Raw genomic sequence first — 22326 nt, forward strand, 5'->3', positions numbered from 1 at the left:
AGTAATTAATATATGATATATCTGTCGACAAAATCAATGAAAATAACATGCAAATTAACGAAAAAATTTTACCCTGAAGTATGAGAGGTTACCTTGATGGCAGGAAATTTTTGCTTCAATGTTTGATCCTGGTGAGTTGGAAGCCAAAGCAGCTGGTACTCCATTACTCTTCAAATGTTTTATCAACCGATTAGCTCCAGGAAGAGCTTTTATGTTGCACCATCTGCAATATGAAATTCATTGTGAGAACACGACAATTTTTCCCTTTTTCTACACAATCTTCTTTGCACAGTACAATATGAAAATTTTATCTTTTGAACAATGATTTAAAATCTTTCCAAAACTTCAGCTTAAAATAAAATCTGCATAAAGGGCTTTACTATGTTAGACATTGGACAATTCTTCTCCATTTATATAAAGTACTCTGCACTATATAGAAAGTTTCATGTTCAACTTGAATCGAAGGAGCTTAACAAACCAGATACTATAAGAAATTCGGCTATTTAGTGACACAGCCTACGTATAGTTTCTTCCACAGTGACTTACAAAGTGAAACTTGCATTTCATTATTTCAAACAAATGCTATACTAAAAACAGACATACTTCCTACATGGCACTGACAGTTTGACATGGTTCCATAACGTACTAGATGCTTGTTCATAGAGTAAGGTAGAAAAATTGAAATCCATGCTAATAAAATATAGAAGAATGTGTAAGGCCAACCTACTGATGACATTTTATATTACTATTATTTCCATGAATCATTAGGCACCAAATCCACCAGAGCATGGTGTGTTGATGCAGACATAGTAAAATAAGTACACCAAAGGAAGATATTTGGGAGATATCATTGAGAAGTGGTCTGTAAATGACATCTCTCATAATCTAAAATATTACGGGAACAACTGGCTGGTAAAACTACACATACACCCCTTCTTAAATATTAAAAATATTGAATAGACCGATGGGGTCTGGCAACAATTGATTCGTAACAAGTACTTGGGCTCAAAACCTGTGTCACAAGCTAAGTTGAGTTTAAAGTTGGGGACTCACAATTCTGGGCCAGCCTTATAAAGGTCAAGCGTGACTTTTTACGATTTGGCAAATTCATTATGAGAGATGGTGCCCAAATCAGGTTTTGGGAAGACAAGTGGTTGGGAGAAGCACCATTGCGAGAATAATATCCTTGTCTATACAATATAGTTAGGAATAAACATGATACTGTAGCAAAAGTGCTACAAAATTACCCTCTGAATGTATCTTGGCGAAGGGATCTCATTGGGCCAAAATTAGTGGCGTGGAATAACCTTCTTCCACGAATCGCTAACCTAGTTCTTACTCAGGATCAAGATAAGTTTCATTGGAATTTAACCCAAAATGGAGAGTTTTAAGTGAAGTCGCATTATCTTGCCTTGGTACATTCAGATTTGCCCAACATAAACAAAGTAATTTGAAATTAAAAATACCGCTTAAAGTGAAGATCTTCCTATGATATTTACGTCGTGGGGTAGTTTTGACAAGGGATAACCTAGCTAAGCGCAATTGGCAAGGAAGTAAGAATTGTTGCTTTTGTCACAAAGATGAGACAATATTACATTTGTTTTATGAGTGCAGATTTGCCCGTTTTGTGTGGTGCATTATACAAGTGGCTACAGGACTTTTCCCGCCACGTGGTGTATCCAATATGTTTGGTAATTGGCTACGGGGAATTAAGAAAGACTTGAAGTCACTTATCCTGTTAGAGGCAGCCACTATTTGTTGGTCATTATGGCTTTGTAGGAATGATATGGTGTTTGACAAAAGAAAAATCTCTTCTCCTTTACAGGTTATTTTTTTAACTATCCACTTCCTTCGTATCTGGGCTATCCTTCAGAAGCCTGGTTCACGGGATTTGGTTGCAGCGGCGTGTCAGCGCTTGGAGCAGGTGGTCAGGGAATGTTTTACCTAGGGACATGGGTGGCGGTCTAGCCTGAAGATTGGTGCTCCCTGATTTTTACTGCTTTCCTTCTCTTGTTACAAACTCTTTTGTGGGTTTATGTGTTTTGGCTGTGTACATCCTAGTTATGCAGAGGCCGGGAGTTTTCTTAGTATGGTTCTATCAACTTGATGTAATCGTCTGAGATTAATAAAAGCTTCCTTTATAAAAAAAAAAACAAAGTGAATGCAACCATAATAGAGAAATGTACGAAGATTCTCCATTGAGATAGCATGGCAGTATGCAATTTACAAAATGCAGGTTATATGAGTGCTAAGAAGTTTCAGCAACAGTACTGTTCATTGAACATTTGGAGTAAGCATTGAGAGAAATTCTTCTGTTGAGTAAGGGAGTCCATAATCTTCTAAAACAACAGCTGCTGCTTCATAAGGTGTCTTTCCAACTAATTTGTGAGCTTTCTTGCTATCCCACTTTTTCCCATTTTTGACTAGAAACGGTTTCAGCACTTGACTTACAACACAATCTGTCAAATGATTAAAACAAGATAAGAAAATATGACTTTGAGATAACTGAACGAAGCAAAGGTTAATGATAAACGCAAGCAAATTTTGCAACATTTTAATCACCTGTGTTTAAGAGGGTACCATCTAAATCCAGAATGACATGGGAAATAAGCCGAGCAATGGGCTCGGGAGTTGCCATTTGCAAAAATTGGAAGAGCCTAGTGCAGCAATAGACAGGCTATTTGGGAAGCCCAACCTGACAAAAAGCCAAAATATTCAGGCCAACATGACATTGGTAATAAGATGTAACCATAGAAGAAAATTGATGTTAAGTAGTAGCTCATATAGTAGCCATATAAGTTAAGTAGCTGCTTTAACATAAAAGGTGAGTCCAGTAATGCGTTTAAGAACGGATATCATATTTTCAATTAATTATAGGTTTAAACAGATCTTACACTATGTTCTTATAACTAAATTAGTAAGAAATCAGAATTAAAAAAAAAGGGTTTCAAGCTTTGATGGAAAATGAGTAATGTTCGTAGGCAATTAGTATACATACATATTAAGCTATGTTTAGGGTCATCATCAAACAATTGGAACAATTAAACACTTCGAAATTTCCATACACGTGGGCTTGCTATATTTTGTAGTAATAAACTTGGAACTTGTTTCAAGCTGAGATTTTGTTCAAAATTGCTGCTCTGTTAGTCCCCAACTGATCACACAAGTTCACTCAGTTTACTCATCAAGCTAACGAACTAAACAATGGTGCCATGCCATCAACACTAAACCGAACTCTACGAGGTGGCAAAACACTGACATGACACACTAACGAATAACCATCCAACCCATGTGACGAAGGTGAGCTCAAAACCAGGAACCTTCACCAACCCAGCAGCAACAGTCTACTGCAAGACAGCTCGAAATTTGGTTGCATCTCCAACTCGCCTGCTTTGGGGCGTCCGGCTCAACCCCACCACGCTTGGGCAATTCACCGAACAGCTACCGCGCAGAGGTGAGGTGACTCTATACCGTCTCAGCAACAGCCAACAAGGGGCGATCCCACAATCTAATCCAATCCCACACCCACCTCCCTCGTTCCCGTAGCTATTGAACATGCACCGCCAACGCACGCGAACCTCGCTAATGGAAAGGAATCAACGGCGATGTATACGCACGCCGGGCGCGCTCGGCGGAGGAGAGGACCGGAACGAACGTAGCGGCCACAGTGGAGGAGGCTTAGGAGGGCTACAGCTTTCCCACACGTGAGGCAGCGGCCGGTGCCCTGCCCAGCAGCTACCTCTCCAGCTGGCTTGGCGGAGGGAGGGGGATAAGAGCATCTCCAACCGTCTCTTTAAATCTAACTCTCCAAATGTCTATTTAGCTAACTCTCCATTTAATTAGCAAGTCAAATTTATTATTTACTCCAACAGTCTCTCTATCTGTTCTCTCTATTGTGAGTGTATGATAGTGGAATCCACATGTCAGCATCACCTCTTTCTTCCTCATTTTGTCTCTCTTTTTCCCGGAAGGACTACATGGAGCCTCCATCGCCGCGCGCAGGGCCTTCGGCGAGGGCTCCCCGGCCGTGGCCGCCGCATGGAAGCCACTTCACCAACCCTGTCCCTCCCTCCCGCCACCGCCGCATGCAAGCCATCCTCGCCGTTGGTCCCGGGGGCGCCGCCGCTGCCAGGGCGCTCGTCGTCGCCGATGCCACCAAGAAGGCCGTCGCCGTACTCAAGGCACCTCCCTTGAATTCTGTTTTGTTCTGTACAAACGACTGAATTCTGTTTCAATTATCAATTTGCAGTGCATCTAGCTATAATTTATTAACTGTTACCACCTCAATTACATACATACGCAAAAGTTTATTCACTTCAAAATTAACACACTAGAATCTATTAGTATCTGACTTCCGGCTAAAATGTCAAGATATCAGCATCAGTGTACATAACTACATTCACTATCCATCAAAAGAATCCTGATTTTGTCTCACTCTACTTGCTTTTTTATATCAGGTCCTACAACAGTGAATGGCCGCCGTCGCCACCCCCGACGCCTGGCGCACCCACGACTGGCGGAAGGCCGTCGACTACCACGCCACCCTCCTCGCCACCCTCCTCGCCAACGGCATCCTTTCCCCGACCTCCCGCGCCATTTGCCTCGGCGCCGTGCAGGAGGCCCTCGCCATGCGGGAGCTCAGCGTCTCCACCGCCGTCGCCGTCGCCAGGAAGCGCTCCCCGCCGCTCGCTATCGCTGGGAACGACCGCCGCCTCCCCTTCCCGGACTCCTCCGTCGACTTCATCTAAACGGCGGCGCGCTCGTGGCCGGCGTGCCCTCCGATTCTCCCCCGGCCGATGCAGCTGAGAGAGAGGAAGGATGGCTGGCTGAGGCTGGGAGGAGAGCTGGGAGTGATGGTGGGACCCACCTTTCGCTAGTGGAGGAGGCTGGCTACATTTGGCTAGCCGGTGGAGCAATTTGGCTATCCGAATGCCTTGGCCATCCGAATGGAGAATCTGTTAGAGCTTGTTTTTTCTCTGTAATAGCTAAATTTTAACTTGGAGAGTCAAATAGAGATTCTGTTGAAGATGATATAAGCCGTGGGAGTAGGTGGGCGGGTACAACGAATGAGACGGACACGAATACGACCTGTGTGGGGGTAATGGCCGATCAGGCAATGGGAAGAGGCGTGGGCCCGCGACCAGGCCGCGCGTGGAAGTGGGCCTCCAATGCGCCAGCGTTTACAGCCTCATGCGACGAAGCCCCTCGATTTTTTTTTTGTTTATTTTTTTTATTAGAATATTTACAAAAATAATTTTCTATTTAAAAGTTTTACGAAACTAGTCTCCCATCGCCCTCTGGGAGGGCAAGGATTCCGACGTGGCAGACGGCCGTTGGCTGGGCGCAACTTTTTGCAGGCGGCCCCCTTGTAGGCCGCCCTTTTGTAGGTGGCCCCCCGCACAGTTTAAATACAGGAGTAGGGCATTACACCTCACGGTAGCCTGAACCTGTATAAATCTCTTCATCTTCCCGCCATGGGGCCAGCTCGGGCCCCACGTGTACTCTCGCTTCCATCCTCCACCATACCTCGGTCACTGTCCAAGCGCCGACAAACCCCCTGGCCAAATCTCATAGTGGATTTTTGATACTGTTTAATAATTTCATCTTGATGGACATGTGGTTTGTTGATGTATATGGATTTTAAGTGTTGCAATGGCTTTAAATCGTTTGTTGCATACTTTGAACCAAATTATTTCATCTAGCAATCTGACTATGTTAACAACCAAATTTGGTAACATCAGCGTCGGGAGAGAAGATTAGATCGAAGCAAAGTCGGAAGCAGAGATCGAGTTTGAAAACAGAGCAGGAATCGGCTGAAGTCCAGATCCGCTACGATAAGATCGGTTGGGTCTGAGTCGGGCTAGGTAAGCCGATGTAGCCGATCCTGACGATATAACTTGTACGCGACATCGGGTTCAAGTTAAAGTACTTCAAGATGATTGCCACGCACGGATAGAGTCCTGGGAAGGCAATTGTATCTATTAATTAGGATATCTTCTGTAAATTCCTTCTAGATAATTGTGGGCAAGAGTCTGCCGTAAAGACTTATGGTATCTTAGAGTTTGTTAGAGATAATAGTTATGTCCGGTATGGGCATATCTTGTAATTCTCGGGTATAAATAGACCCCGAGCCCTATGTAATTATTAACACACACGTTCAATACAATCTTGGCGCATCGCCACCCTTTTTGCTTTAGTTTTGTTTCGACGAGTTCTTGCTTTCAGGTTGAGCTGCATCGATTTTGATCTTCAACAAGAGGTAAAATTCGTTATGACGGATTGCGTTCTTAGGATTAGTGCTTCCATCTTCATGACACTCTAATCTTGTTTATGTAATTCGCCGAGTTATCATATATCTTACATAATCACTAGAAATATCGCCAACTAATCTACTATCGGCCAATATCTGTATGCAGAAAGCAGCCGATTAGGTTAGATCTCGACGTTGATCTAGATTATATAAGATATCTACCATTCTATGAAACTTCTAGCAGCTTGGTTGGCTAGATATCGTTCTTCTTTTCATACTTAATGTTGCATCAGTTGAGTTTAACCTATTAAGTCGTGTTTAGAATATCGATCTCTAGCCTGCCTTCTAGTTGCCGATTAGAATAACATCAGAGTTTCAGCCGATCGTATCTGATTTAACTATATTTATTCTATATGCTTCATTGATATGTTAAGTCTGCCCTTTATATCAAGATACTTCTATATCTAAATATGTTAGGCCTTTGTTTGATATATTATACCTGCTTTAATATCCTGATATAAAGTAGTATCAGAGTATTAGCCGATACACGCTAGATCTATTTAATCGGCTACGCTATAAACATATATAGTCCTGTTATTGAAATATATTTCGATCTAAGTGATTTATACTGTCTCGGCATGATGACCGATCTATCCCAATCACTTGATTTAAGTATACATCGATATAAGGAGTATATAACGTTAATATCTACAGCCGATCAAGTAGATTTAGTCTTTCTTTACTTATTTATGACTGCCGATCGATACACAGATGACATCGGCCCAAAGATAAATGATATGTCATCAGCATCTAGCCGATCGGCTATCATTTATAGATTTAACCATGGTTTCTTTGCTTCTATTTCTTGTTGATTACAGGATCAAATCAACTCGCACGCTAATACATCCGAAGGCGAGCTTTGGACCTGGACTGGAGTTAAGCAGATCTCCCAGGCCACGTGTTTTCTGTCAACACGCTTTTGGTACGCCCGGTGGGACCTGTAAGAAGTCAGACGTCAGTTCTTCCTCATGGCCAAGAAACAGCCACCACCACCATCAAGCCCAGGTTCCGTTAAAGGCAAGGCGTCGAAGCTGGGATTGACTGACATCATTGATGACAACGTCATGCCGGTTCACGTCTCAGTTTGGTCAATTTGAGCCCATGCAGCAACAGCCACAAGAAGCAGCTCAGCAACGACCATGGGCCGATGTGATTGCCGATGTAATGAGGGAATAATTTGGACTTAATGTGATTGCCGAAGTTTGTATCGGCTGCCTTATCCTGAGTGGTTTGAAAGAGTCCCATTCCCCAATCGGTTTAAAGTTCTAGATTTCTCCAAATTTTTGGGGCAAGAGGGCGTGTCAACTTATGAGCACATCAGCCGATTCCTTGCTCAGTGTGGTGAAGCATCGGCTGTAGACGCTCTGAGAGTTAGGTTATTTCGGTTATCTCTGTCTGGATCAGCTTTTACTTGGTTTTCCTCTTTGCCATATAGGTCGATCAATAGTTGGGCCGATTTGGAGAAACAATTCCACAGCTATTTCTACAGTGGGGTTCATGAGATGAAGTTGTCTTGATAGCGATTAAGCAGCGACATGATGAACCCGTGCACGAGTATATTCAGAGATTCAGGGAGATGAGGAACAAATGCTTTAGCTTGAGTTTGACTGATGCTCAGTTAGCCGATTTGGCCTTCCAGGGTTTGATTCCTCCAATCAGGGAGAAATTCTCGTCCGAAGACTTTGATAGCTTATCGCATCTGATACAGAAGGTAACCCTGCATGAGCATAGGTCGGCAGAAGTCAGGAAAAGCTCTAAGAAAGTTAATCATGTTTGTCCATATATGTATGGGTCGGATGACGAAGAAAATGATTCCGAGATAGCTGCAGCCGAGTGGGTGAGGAGCAAAAAGGTCATACCATGCCAATGGGTAAAAAGCCCTGGAAAAGAGGAAAAGTATGACTTTGATATCACCAAAGCTGACAAGATCTTTGTTGGCGGATGGCATGAGGCCCTTCGACCAAATCTGCTGAAACCCGTGGCGAAGACTATGGAACAAGAACGGTGTGAGGCGAAGAGTCGTACGAGTGCTTTGCCAGGCCAGAGGCGTCTCAGGCGAAGAGTGCAAGGCGAAGACTATCTGCCGAAGGAAGACGACTTCGCCATGGCAAGTTCGCTCCCCCCCCCGAGGGCCGAAGAAGCCTTTCCGGCCCATCAAGCCTAGGGGCTATAGGGCCGGCGATCGCCTGACGGCCCATCAGGGGCCCATGAGCCCCTATAACATTATGTACCCCTGTAAATGTCCCTTTCGTAAGGGTAATCATGTAAATTCCCCTGTATAACCTAAACCCTAGTAGTAAGAACCTGTAATGGGGCTATAAATTGCCCCCTAGGGCCATGTAACGGGGGGATGCCGAGTGAAATTCAAAATTTAATACACTTCGTTTTTCCAACCACTTTTGAGTAACCACGTCTTTCGACGTATGCGGTTGTCGTTTTGACAACAGCTGGCGCCGACCGTGGGGACCTCCAAGTGAAACCACTGAGAGCGAATGCCACCGAAGAAGGTCGTGAAGGAGAAGGTTGCCAGGCGGAAGGAAAGCGACGCCGGACCGGACATGGCCGCCGAGGAGGGAGCAGAGCCTTCGGTGCCAGTGGCCGAAGATGGAGGAGGACCATCTGCTTCCACATCTGCGCCATCACAACCGCCTTCGGCCCCTGCCGCCTCTGTGCAAGTGCCAAACACGGCCGATATGGCGAAGGCGGCTGCGGCGGCAAGGGCACTACAGATCAGGGCGGAGATCCTTTCGACAAGCCAACTGGTGGTGCCCCAAGCCGCTCCATCGCAGCCGACAGCGGCCCCAACCGCGCTCGCCGCCGTGCAGGCCCAAGTCAGCCCTGACCCCGAAACACAAGCCGAAGCCGACATGGAAGCCATGCGACAGAACATGACATGGCTCCAAGACATGCTTCGCCAAATGCAAAAACAACAACAAGCATACGAGGCGGCAAGGCGGACCAAGGTCACGTCGGCTCCAATCCTTCAGTTTTCGGCAGGTTATGTCCCACCTCAAGTCCATCCGCAAGTGACGACCTAGCCCTTTCCGCCACAAGTCGCACAAGCGCCAATGTACTTTGCCGGGCAGCAATCGGCCGTAGCAGCGCATCTGGCCCCTCACGTGCAACTGCAAGCTCAACCAGTCGCTGCCCAAGCACACCATCAACCACTTGGCCAAGCGCCACAAACAATGGCGGAAGGGGCTTCGGCTCTGCAGGCGCAACTCCAAGCTTTCCTTCAGCAACTCATCCAACCCCACTGCATTTCAAGTACAACCCCATCGGCCCACCCGGAGGGGAATACAAGTCAAGGTACGCCTAATTGGTTAACATCGATTCAGCCGGGCCTGGGAGTTTCACCGTGGAATCAAGGACCGCAGTTCGACTTCGTCAACGCTGCTCAGGCACCAACCGTTCGGCAGCAAGCTCCAACTCTAGGCTTCGGAACAAACCAAGCACCAATCCAAGCTGCCATGACGTGGTCACAGCCAATTTTTGACCCATCCATGGCGGCTCAGCAAGTACCTCCAGTTGGAGCCGGGCAGCCGAATGCCATGGCCCAACCTCACGCACAAGCTGCGATTTCGCCCTTCGCCACACCATATGTCACGTCCAAAAACGACCCTAAAATATATCCTTTAAAATTATGCCTAGAATAATTAAAATCCTTGTGAAAGCCTCCAAAAATTAAAATGTGCAAAGTAAAAGTCAAATAAGGCTTAGAGGATTTTTGTATATTTCCTAAAAGCCTAAAATGTGTAAATAAATTTTAGTGGAATTTTCAGAGCAAAAATAATAATTGTTAAGAAATAAACAAAGTTAAAAAGGTTTTATAAAAAGAAAACCCTAAAAAGCCCCCTTCCCTCTCTTGGGCCGGCTCGGCCCATCTCCCTCCCCCCCTCTCTCTCTCCTCTCCCCCACGGCCTATTCGGCCTCCCTCCCAGCGCGCGCGCCGCTGACGAGCGGGCCCGCCCGCCACCCTCGCTGACGTGTGGGGCCCACCCGTCATCCCCGTCCTCCCGCCGCTCCCGCCGCCCCGCCCGCGCCAAGCGCCGCCGCCGCCGCCGAATCCGCCGCATCCCGCCGTCCCCGCGTGCAATTAAGTGGGGGGAATCATTCCCCGTGATCCCCTCCCCCTTGTAACGCCCCGATTTTCGTTCGGGATTAAAAAAATCATTTAATAATGCATTTTCTAGAAATTAAATAAAAGTTAAACCAATTTAATCAAGTGGAATTATGGAGGAAATTAAAATTTCCTTTAAAAATCATTGGCCGGGAATATTCTGTAATATTCTTTGTGCCCTAATGTACTCTCTAGAATTTTCCGTGAATTTTCGAAGCTCAAGAAATAATTTTAAAAGCACCAAGTTCATTTTAACCAACTAAATAAAAAGAAAAACAATTAAAATCCCCCTTCCTCTCGCGGCCCGCGCGCCCCTTTTCTCTCCCTCTCGGGCCGGCCTCCTCCCTCGGCCGCTCGGCTCTCTCTCCCACAAGTCTGCTTTACCTCCCTCGCCCGTTTCCCCCTCTCTCTCTCCCCGACAGGTGGGACCCGAGGCCCCACCTGTCATCTTCTTCCCCAACCTCCCGTCGCCCCAACTGCCGCCATGGCCGCCGGTTTCGCCCCACGACGCTGCAGCTCCCGCGCTCCACCCCGCCCCACGAGCGCGTGAAATCGATCCCCTCCAACTCCTCCACCTTTCCCCCCCACTCTCCCCGCGAAAAACGGCGCCGGTTAACCCCTCCACCACCCCACGTCGGCGCCCCACTTCGCCGGCCGATTCCGCCACGTCCGGCCTCGATCCCGCCTTCCCGAGCCCATAAAAAGCACCCCCGTGCTCCCCTCGTCCATTTCCCCTTGTTTCCCGGGCCCGGCACTCTCTCCCTCGCTCTCCCCACGCCGTTCCCGCGCGCCGCCACACTCCGGCGAACTCCGGCCGCCGTTTCCCATCGCTAGGGTCGCCGCCGCACTGCTCCGCCGCCACCGCTGGCTTTGCAACCTCAAGGACACGCTCGGCCGCCGTTTCTTCCTCCCCTTCCACCACGCGAACCACCTCTCCACCGTGCTCCCTCTCTCCATCGGTCCCCGGCGAGCTCCGGCCACCTCTAGCCGCCGCCCTAGCCACTGCCGCGCCGCGCCGTTTGCACCGCCGGCTTCTCCGTGCCTCGCCGCACCCCGGCCTCCGCTCCGTTTCCCCATTTAATCGCCGCAACCACCCTTCCACCGTGCATCCCAAGCCACCTCCACCCTACGCCGCCGGGCCGCCGTTCCGCCTTCATCCCGAGGAGCTCCTTGGTGAGCTCCTCCTCTCCCTCCTTGCCTCCCTCCTCTGTCTCCCGTGCGTGCTGCTGCACCGGTGGCCGCCGCCGGCGACCACCGGGCCGTGCGCCGCCGCCGTTAGGTCGGCTGGCCGGCTTGTCGCCGCCCCGCTCGCCTAGGCCGCCCGGATCCCCTTGCCGCGCCGCGCCGCCGCTTTCCCGCGTGCGTCGGTCGTCGCCGCAGGAGGCCGCGCCGCCGTGAGCCGTCGCTCGGCCGGGCCGGCCTGAGCTGTGCCCGTGCTCAGCCGCGCCACCCCGTGGCCGCCCGATCAGCTCGGGCTGATCTGGGCCGTCGGTTCCCGTGGACCGGCGGTGGACCACCCCGTGGTCCCGGTCCACGGTGGACCACTCCCTTGCCCGCTGTCGTGTGGGGCCCGCCTGTCGGCGCCGCTGCCCTTTGATGACGCCAGCAGGAGCCTTTTCCTTTGATAAAATAATTAACAATTGCATAATAATTCGTTAATAATTCTAGAAATTCATTTAAATGGCTCAAAACTTCTAAAATTCATATCTAATTCATTCGAACTCCGAATTGAGACATTCAACTTGCAAAATTCATCTAAAATTGAGCTCTACATGTTTGTTTACTTTTTATGTACTGTTTCCTTGGTTTTTATTAGAGTTTTTCCTCGTTTTGCGTGCCTGCGTGTAGAATCCGTCGTTTCGGAAGATCACGGTCGCAAGGATAAGAGTTCGGAAGATTGTTTGAAGAAGCAAGGCAAGTCACACATTCCCCTTGAGCATGTTGATCCCAATTTACAAATATTTTACTGTTTGCAAATAAATATGCATTTTTTGCTAATTACATGGGGTCAGGGTTTTACCTATCTGCTCGTTTGTGCCATATTTACTTGATATATGCCCTTTGTCAACATTGGGTAATAAATCGACTAGCTCATGTTACTTATGTGACCTAGCTAGAACTATATGCTTAGCCATGCTTAATTACCACTAGCTCAGTTGATGGGATAATTACCGTATTAGACCTTTTAGTATCAGAATGAGCTGCGTGCTCGAGATATCTGGCCATGCTTCATGGTCGTAATTATCCAACTAAAATGTGACTGAATGGTGGGTTGTGGGTGCATGGTTTTGCTGGTCGCACCCATGGCAGTTAAGGACCGGTTCGCGGGATGCCTTGGAAGAACTTATCGTACTTACCACAAGCCAGCGTGGGCAACGGCTGGGCTTGTAGTGTAGCTTTCCTCTAGTCGACGCATCCAGGCAAGGGTGGGCGTGATGGAGCGGCGCGGGCCCTACGACGGCCTCTGTCGCTTCCGGATTTACCTAGGCACGAGAGGGGTCTGCCCGTTGCCCGCTGGGGACGGGGGTGAAACCTGAGGTGTGGTGTGCTTGGCTAGAGGGGGTTATGTGAAGGGTCCTGTCACGGCCTCTTTCCGCTATGTCGTGGTGGCATATCGGCGCACGGAAACGTGTCGTGGGGCTGTGTCTTGTGGGTACAGTTGTACACCTCTGATCAGAGTAAAGTTATTCGAATAGCCGTGTCCGCGGTTATGGGCGGTCGACCAGATTCACACTGATTAGTCCCATCTTAATAAATCGACCCAATACACTGTAGTTCAGGTGGGTTGGTTGGGCCTGTTCAATGTGGTGTAGCGTTGATCAGTGGAGATTTAATGTTACTTTAATTACTCAACAGTTTTACTGTTTTGCTCAATAAAATGTTTTACAACCGCCTTTATGCAAATAGCCACAAACCATCCTTGTATCCCCTTGCACATCTGCATCGTTGGTGTGGCTTGCTGAGTACGGTGGTTGTACTCAGTCTTGCTTTTATTCCCCCATTTCAAAAGTGTAGTGCTTCTGAGCTGAAGATGGAGTTATAGGACCAAGGCTCATACCCCAGTTGAGTTCTGCCTGTGGAGTGGAGTTGAAGCCCCGCTAGGATCGCCTTTTTTTCCGCTGCTGTCGTTCTGTTTCGGTGTGAGGACTAAGTGCCTCTTCCATAAGTATTTTACGCTTTATTTACGTTTGGAACTGTATATTACTTATCGTTTTGTGTACCCTGGCTGGTCCTGGACAGGGATTTAATACGCAAAATAGTCTGAAAATTTGGGTTAAATTTCTGGGCGTGACAAAGTGGTATCAGAGCCAACTCGACTGTAGATTGAGCCAAATGGTCAAACCCTAAGGACAAGTTTTCTGAAAACCCTATTTGCAAATTGTCAAACGGTTTTTCAAAATTCTCCTCCCAGTCTCTCCAATTCTTTTAGTTGTCACACCTAGAGGATCAGCCGTCAGCTTCATGTCTGTTCGGAAGTCAAGTCAAGTCAAGCCTCAAGCTTCGTGCAAGGAGCGAGAAGATCAGTTCAAAGTCGTCGTTCCGCGATGATCAAGTGAAGTTTTCTCGGAGATGACCTAAACCCAATCCTTCCCAGGAGGGTAGTTTCGTTAGCTTCTAGATCGTGTGTTGTTTGCTTGTGTGTAGGGGTATGGTTTGCATCACTGGTGGGGATGCGACCATACTAGGTTGTTTGCTTAAACAACTTGAATCATAAAATCCATTCACAACAGATCAATAGGCAAGTGGTTTAGTACCTCATCTCTAGTAACCCCTCCCATTTCCCCCTCTCTCTGGTGCCTGCAGCAGATGGTCTGCATGAGGGACAATTTCATCGGATCAAGACCCCGTCAGTTTCATGGGGCAACTCAGTGCAATTCTAATAGTATTCCACGTCAGCCTCTTGAAGATCAGCCTCAACCCCAAGTCATGGCTAATCAAACTCAGACAGTGGAAGAGTTGTTACAACAGATATGACGTCGGTACCAAATATACCAGATGCAACAGATGCAACGACAATGTCAGGAGTCACGTCAATGTCACCCACCGCAGGTGCGAGATCAGATGCCAGCCCGGAACCCGAATCAGAGTCAGAGTCAGGAGTTCCCAATATCGGCATCGAAGACCCCTGTCAAAATGCTGTCCAGATCCCCGAAGATAACGACAGCCAAGTCAACGTCAGACCAAAGGAAAGTAAGTGCTACCTGTTATGACTGTGGTGAGCAAGGTCATTATGTAAGGAACTATCCATGGAAGGTGTTCGCCAGGTCACCTGAAAAAGACGAGAAGCAGTGCCCAGGGAGTAACCAAGCTCCAAGTCAGTCTACCGACAAGAAGGATGGTACTTTGCAGCCCAACTCTGGAGTGAACAGGACAGTGATATGGAAGATGGATAATGGCCGGACCATGATCATCACCGGTTCAGAATTTACTCCTGAAGACGCAGCAAGGATACCCAAGCGTCAGAGAGGAAGAAATACCTTCCGAGGAGCGCATCAGCTAACCCGTCATCTCATAAAGTACGGTCCGCCCAGACCCGAAGATGATGAATCAGGAGAACGGTTTTCTGCTGATGACGATGACGACAACGATGATGATAATGATGACAATGATGATGCGACCCTTGACAGTTTCAGGGAAAGAGAGTTGAAGTTCAAAGCATGTGCTAGATGTGGGATAGTCGGACACACTGCTAGTTTATGCTTCCCCACATGCCGCTGTGGTGAATATACCCATTACTCAGATGCATGCCCTTTAAGGAAGGTCACATGTTTCTTGTGTGAAGGAACAGATCATGTGCCTAAGGACTGTCAGTTGAACGCGGTCATAGCTAAGACCAAGAAAGAACAAGGGACAACCGTGCAACCCATTCGTCAACCAATGACAATCGACAACAGTGGTCACAATCCTTCTGCTCTTCCTCCAACTCCAGCTCCAGTGGAAGCCAACCATGGAAGAAGCAACGTCACCAAGGATGTTCATAAGTCTCTGCTTGTTCCCGTTTCAGCTGCCAAAGTGCATAATCAGGAGCCTGCACCCCGGGACCAAGCAAGTCGATTCTGTCGCAACTGTCGTAAGCCAGGACATCGTTTCAGTGATTGTCCTCTTCCAAGAGCAGCAAAGGCAGTTCGTCGTGATTCACAAGTTACCAGCACTGCCCATGACACCAATCGACACCTGAATGTGCAACCTCCGCCCCAACGGATTATCGTCAAGGGCACCGTCAAAGGTCGCATTGTTCCACCGGCAATCGTTTCAAGCCTACAGCACCAACGCCAGCAGGGTAAGCAATGCCAGGAGAACAACAGCTCGCTACAGCTACAAAGAGGCGGTACGCTCCTTCGTCAGCACCCGCGGCAAGTGTTGTCAGCACCAGGTCGCGCAACTGTTGTCAGATCTAGCAATGCACCTCGTATTGCTCCAATCTGGAGGCCCATCGACAAATCACCGCTCGGTAACCCCACGGGCAAGAAGATCCTACCCGTTACAGCTGACAAGACAGTTGCCCCTCCACCATCGAAGATCAACAAGCAGAGCAACGTTCCCGGTGAGACTTCTGGTAGTAGGAACTAAAGAAACAAGTCAGTCAGGTTTGAATAATGGAAGCAATAGCAGTTCTAGACAAGACTTCTACTTTTCAAGTAAGCAATAAGCAAGTCTATAGTGATCATAAAAAAATCCGCTTGATCCAATGGTCTAAACTAGTTGGAGTGACATTGCGACACCAGACTACAGGAAAATAATAATAACGACAGAAGGAGGATTTATTGGTATTTTTCTCTAGTTATAATCAAAACATCAAAGTGTAGTAAACAGTTTGGGGTTTGGCCAGTTGTATGCAACAGTGACACCTTGTATCTTCAGATCCTTGCAATTCTGGAGCATCTATGTTTATCGGAAATCAACACGCATAAAATCTAACACAGGTGTTAATTACAATAAAATTTGTTTCGGTACACCGCAAGCATCACAGAATCTATTGCTGTCACTTTTCCTTTTGGAAAGAAAGAAAGATTCTGCACAGACGTGGATTCTGAAAGCTGAAAATGAAGCAATTTCTCATCCACAACTACAGAAGACTCGAGGACACGGCAATTGAAGAATCTGCTTTGGCAGCCTATATAAACCCAATGCTGGTGTGGTGAAGCCAGGAGTCAAAAGAAGCAACAACTGCAGAAGTAGAGGGTGTTCTAACACAAAGCGGAACTTCTCCCGATTACAAGGTTGGCAACAGAATAACAGACATCAGCCAAAAAATGGTTGAAGTAAGTGCTGAATGATTTTGAATACTGACAAACTTTGATTTGTAGATAGTCGATATGCCGTCTTTACACACCTAGGCCCTGTCTCATCATAATATTCATATCTAAACCGAGCATTAAAACTGTAGTTTCCGTATCATTCTGCCCTATGTGTCGTTTTGACTGTAGTTATCCATGTTTGCTAAATGATAATGATAAATACAAAATTGACTAAAGCATGCTTACTTGTTTGTTATAAAGGAACTAAAGGAGTCTGTGAAAGAAGAGCAGGCTGAGAAAAAGGAGGAGGCAGCCAAGGAGAAGCCAGATGAACCACAAGAGATCGTACTGAAAGTCGACATGCACTGCGAAGGATGTGCAAAGAAGGTCGAGAAATCCCTCTTGAGATTTGAAGGTCAGAAAGCATTTCATACCGTCTCAAACTACGACTTCTGTCGTAGGTGCATATCGATCTTCCCTCCAACGCTCAAACATGGTATTCCTAACAATTTCCTATTGTTGCTGAAAAAAAATCACAATCAGGAGTCGAAAACGTCAAGGCTGACAGTCGATCGAAGACGGTTGTGGTGAAAAGCAGGGCCGCAGATCCCTCAAAGGTCTGCGAGAGGGTTCAGAGGAAGACAAAGAGAAGAGTTGAGCTGATTTTCCCTCTTCCTCCACCTCCAGAAGAGGAGAAGAAAGAGGAGGCTCCAGCACCACCTCCAGAAGAAAAGAAAGAGGAGGTACTAGTCACTTTCTGAAATGCACAACATAAAAACCATGTGATTCACCAATTGTCAACTTGAGCACTATACAAGAGAACATTCATTCAAAGAAAAGAAAGAACGAGGAAGAAGCAAGACACACCTTGCCGTGTTTACTGATCAAGACATCAAAGTAATACAAAATTTTCGGAGCCCTCGCAGTCTCAAATTTTCGTTGACATATCTTTCATCAAATTTTGCAGCCACCGAAGACAATAACTGTCATCTTGAAGGTCCAGATGCACTGCGACGCTTGTGCGCAGATTCTGCAAAAGCGTATAAGCAGGACAGAAGGTATAACGTACTTCTCTTTGACTCTTTGTAACCTCCTAACTCTTACAAGCCATAGACTATGTATGGTTTTCTTTGCAAGCAAAAGGCTTTGTCTCCAATAAATTAAAGTAGAATAGTCCAAAGTAGAATTAATTGGATATCATGTCTAGGAAGATTGCTCAGTTCATGCAACAATCTGTCACTCAGTGAAACAATGCATCTATCGTGCTAACAACTAACAAGGCCTAAGAGCAAACGGTACTTTGCAACTAAAACAGGTGTAGAATCAGCTACAGAATAACCAAAAAATTTCGTCCAAGCAGGTGTAGAATCGGTCGAGACTGATCTCCTCAACGGCCTAGTGGTCGTCAAAGGGGTGATGGATCCGGCTGTGCTCATCGAAAGCATCCAGCGGAAGACGCGGAGGCCGGCAGTCATCGTCGAAGAGGTGAAGCCGCGGGAGGAGGAGAAGAAGGCAGAGGAGGAAGAGAAGAAGCCAGATGAGGATAAGGCCGACGGCATCGAAGAGATCAAGAAGTATGACTTCTGGCCGCCCGTCCAGTACTATGTCGAGTACGTCTACCCATACCCGCTACCGCCGCCACCGACGGCACTGGTGTCCGAGGAGTTCAGTGACGAGAACCCGAACGCTTGCACCGTCGCGTGATACCATCTGAAGCTGTTCTTTTGCTTAGACGGTGGTTTCTATGCTAGAAATGCATGCTGATATGGTAATAAAATGAGTGGTTTTGAGAACTTGTACAAGATTGTGTTATTAAGTATCATGAAAAGTGAGCTCGCATTGCTCAATTGACTAGCTCTCCTATGGTACAACCTATTTACCCGGGTTTAGATTTGACACTTGTGCTCGTATTTCTCATTAGAAATATGGTCATAATTTGGTATATTTTAATATAGAAAAAAAAGATAATACACATGACATGTGTACCGTGAATTGATCTTGTGATAGTGCTAAGCATGAACATGTTAATAACTAAATTAGCATCATCAAGAAACATGTTTAACACTACAGTGATGAAGGTAACATTCCCGGAGAACACTTCGGTACTAGATAAGACCGTGTTGGTGTTGATGCCTCCGTTGGTGTTGTCGTTCTTGTTGAAAATATGGTCATAATTCGGCATATTTTAATCTAGAATAACAAGATAATAAACATGACATTCGTAATGGAATTTGATCTAGTGACATTGCTAGATGTAAGCAACATGAGCATGCTTTTTATAATATAAGCATCAACATTCACATGATAATGCAATGCTGACATTGCGATGAACATTAACAATAAAACATCTAGTAGAATTGAGAGAATAGAAGTATACCCCGAGAATGGTCCTCCGCTGGATGGTCAGGCAGTATTGCCTCCGTTGGTGTTGATGTTCCTGGATCCGTCTCCTCCAGTAGCACCACCGCTCCCTGCACCTAAGCCACCTCCAGCAGCAGCAGCAGTAGTAGTAGACATGTTGACGTAGACGAAGTAGAGCCTGACGTAGCTGGGGCAAAACAGTCGTGCCCGAGAGCGCTTCTTAAAAACTTGATCGCACGCTTAGAAACTTGATCACCCGCCTACGCGTGCAGTTACTCAAGTGGACGGAGTTCCAGAGGCCTGCCCGTCCCGTTTACCCGTGCACGCAGGTGAACAGGACCGGGGAAAGCAGTGGCTAGCGCATGAACAAAACAGAGAGGAACCAGCGAGGAAGCACATTGTGAGAGGATGAACAGGGTTCTCTCTGCCCGTCCCGTAGGTGAGATTATATTGTGCGTGAGGGAGTATCATTTAGGAGTAATTAAATCGAAATCAATCCAATTGAATTATGTAATTAACGGCGAAATCAATCCCTTGGAATTCATTCGCTCATCAATACAGAATTGATTAGCCGAAGTAACGTCGATTCAATTCTCGTCCGTTACAGAATTGATTAGTCGAATTAACGATGATTGATTTCTCGTCCGTTACAAAATAATGAGAGACAGAGAGAGCAGCAGCAGCCGCCGCTTGCCCACCTCGCCTCGGCGCACGCATGCACGTGTGGCAATCGTATCATCATCTCAACCAATCAACAGGGTCTCTAATAGCTCCTTTTTTAAGTTGAGATCTCACTATTTAAATTTCCAAGATGATATTAATCCCCATAGCATTAATTGTGGGCCAATAGAATTAATTGAGAATAAATTGGGCCTAGCACATTATTCCAACAATCCCTACCAAATTTAATGGCTCACAAAAATGCTCTCAAATCTGAACTTGTTTGTTATACCAATATTTCAGTAGAGACTGTTAAGTTAAACTTCCACCTAGAAAATGAGCTACACCAGACCAACTGAACTATGGACTATGCCTTGAATTGTCAGTTTTGTGCAGTCAGGCTTTACTCAAATCCTTGACTGGTACTAGGCCGCTGTTTAGAGTGTATAAGTCAAACTCTAGGCATTTCATGAGAATCTAGAGAGCACACAAATCTTATAGACTATGACTAGCAGTCGAACTCATATAGATGTGTTCCTTCTAAGATGTTTTGTAGACCAACATTTTTGCTTTAAGAAAAGCCACTCGGGACACATTAAGGTATATATCATCCTTCCATACACACAAGGAGAGAAGTACAGCCACTTTCAGGGTCTCTCCTCCCAGTAACCTAATAGTTTGTTTCTCCATCCTAATTCACGGGATCTGCAATCACAAAGGACGGGTTATCACTATTGTGCAACTCAAGTGGGTCTCAAACCCATCTCCCTCGATGCACTGTCTATCACATTGCGTGATAGTCCCTTAGTAAACTGATCTGCTAGAATTTTAGCTATCTGGACATAGTCCAAAGCTATAACTCCAGAGTTTTTCTGCTCTCTAATAGATTTGAGATTTCTTTTCACATGCCTGGATGACTTCATGTTCCCCTTCAAACTGTTCACCTTAATAATCACTGTTTGATTATCACAGTTCATCAGGATAGCTGGTACTGGTTTTTCAACCACTGGCAAATCCATTAGGAGTTCATGAAGACACTCGGCCTCAACTGTGACAGTATCTAATGCTATGAGTTTTGCTTCCATTGTTGACCTCGTTAAGATGGTTGTTGATGGTCGTTATCGATTAGTTTCGACCGTCAATATTTCCAAAATAAAGGAGAACTAGTGATGCTTACAATGCATATACATGTTAGAGTAATAATATTCCACTAATGTTTGTTTCACTAAACTTTTGCAGAGAATAACCATAAAGTGGAGGAGAATCGACATCATCTCAAACGATAAATCAATCGGACGATGTCGAGAATCAGACTTATGCATGAATGGGCCAAGAACTCAGAATTGACATGATGAATTGGGCCAAAATTCACAAGTCTACAAAGTGAAGCAATAGAGGAGGCCGCCAACCGAAGATGGGCCGGGATGGCCCAGCCCATGGTTCGGCCGAACCTGGTGGTTCGATGTTGGTATTTCTTAACGACATTACTAGAAATATAATTTCCAGCAATGGCGCAGAAATACTTATGGTATATTATGGTTACAAAATTCATCCGCAAGCGCACGGATATACCATTGTAGCATTTCACCCGAGAGTATTCCAAGGGTATCGTATTTATTTTATCCAGTGGGAAGATCATGTAGAGAGAACTTTGACTAATAATTTATATATTACTTGTGATAATCATATTCTAAACAGGGGTTAAGATAATCCAAAGGTAGAGTGACACACAAGCTTTAACTACTCATTCTCATAATATATTATCTAAGCTATGTGGAAAGAAAAGAGAAAGATAATCTATTCCTATACTTCTAATATACATAGTATACATACATTCTAGTTAACTGATATACTAGCTAATACCCTCTATCCGATGCCCTCCTGGTACTTCGAGAAGCCACCCTTGACTGCCGAGTTCCTTACGACAGCCCGTCATGACCATACAACTGGGGCTAAATACGGAGGAATACCCTCCCCAGGGAATTAACTTAGGATTATATACCGGCGTGGAGGAATACCCGTACTGAGCTGTCACCATCAGCGGCCCACCTCTCATCCGCAATATATAACCCTAAATAATGATATCCCATAATCTAGACACCACGTCTAAACTACCAGATACTACTCTAATATCATTGTCATGACATAGAGTAATTGCATAAGCAAATATTATACCCGCACCAAAGCATCTCCCAGATAAGCTAGCCGTATATTCAGTATAACAAGAACATAATGTAAAGTAGGCATTCATATACTCGGAAAGTATTTCAATACCATAAATGTATTTAGAAGAGTATTCTAATAAAAGTACAAAGCTTACAAAAGAGGAAAGGAAAGCTGCTAGAGCCATACCTGAACTCTTCCGAAGACTTCCAGACTCCTGATTTCTACCCTAATCCTATTCCACCAGCTAGATACTACTAAACTAAACTTGAGAGAAATGAGAGAGCTATTGCTTGAGGTGTGTGAGTGAAGTGAGAAGGTGAAGTCCTTTTATAGGCAGGTATGACGGTTGTAACCGCTGTGAAATGTCTGAAGTACCCCGCAATCACCATCAGGAGAAGATCTGGAGCGTCCCTGCCAAACCCCACATCCAACGTTGAAGAGGGAGGTTCGTCATGGTTCGGCCGAACCAG

The 22326-nt window shown here is 46.2% G+C and overlaps 1 protein-coding gene and 2 long non-coding RNA genes across 4 annotated transcripts; 2 read left to right on the forward strand and 1 right to left on the reverse strand.

Moving 5' to 3' along the window:
• Nucleotides 1-2141: 2141 nt before the first annotated feature.
• LOC112936568 (uncharacterized) lies at nucleotides 2142-3745 on the reverse strand. Its single transcript, XR_003238858.2, has 3 exons — nucleotides 3618-3745; nucleotides 2563-2695; nucleotides 2142-2459 (listed from the first exon to the last, which is right to left on the reverse strand). It is a non-coding gene; the product is annotated as an uncharacterized lncRNA (long non-coding RNA).
• LOC107277630 (uncharacterized) lies at nucleotides 3096-5033 on the forward strand. Its single transcript, XR_001540394.3, has 2 exons — nucleotides 3096-4181; nucleotides 4458-5033. It is a non-coding gene; the product is annotated as an uncharacterized lncRNA (long non-coding RNA).
• An 11477-nt stretch (nucleotides 5034-16510) lies between these two features.
• Nucleotides 16511-18523, forward strand: LOC4348282 (heavy metal-associated isoprenylated plant protein 7). Of its 2 annotated transcripts, none has more exons than XM_015757717.3 (5): nucleotides 16511-16651; nucleotides 16931-17084; nucleotides 17213-17412; nucleotides 17637-17727; nucleotides 18030-18523. In XM_015757717.3, the coding sequence occupies exons 2-5, from the start codon at nucleotides 17030-17032 to the stop codon at nucleotides 18371-18373; spliced, it is 690 nt and encodes a 229-aa protein (XP_015613203.1). In that variant the 5' UTR covers nucleotides 16511-16651; nucleotides 16931-17029; the 3' UTR covers nucleotides 18374-18523. The 2 variants fall into 2 exon arrangements, with proteins under 2 accessions (XP_015613203.1, XP_015613202.1); XM_015757716.3 differs by having other exon boundaries at nucleotides 16517-16693.
• Nucleotides 18524-22326: the final 3803 nt, after the last annotated feature.

The sequence above is a fragment of the Oryza sativa genome, chromosome 10 (genome assembly GCF_034140825.1).
Source record: "Oryza sativa Japonica Group chromosome 10, ASM3414082v1".
NCBI lineage: Eukaryota > Viridiplantae > Streptophyta > Magnoliopsida > Poales > Poaceae > Oryza > Oryza sativa.

Bases quoted from the DNA above. Each gene is read 5' to 3' on its own strand.
- LOC4348282 (XM_015757716.3), top strand. The intron at 17,085-17,212 runs GTCAGAAAGCAT...AATCACAATCAG, and splicing joins ATCCCTCTTGAGATTTGAAG to GAGTCGAAAACGTCAAGGCT. The intron at 17,728-18,029 runs GTATAACGTACT...TCGTCCAAGCAG, and splicing joins GCGTATAAGCAGGACAGAAG to GTGTAGAATCGGTCGAGACT.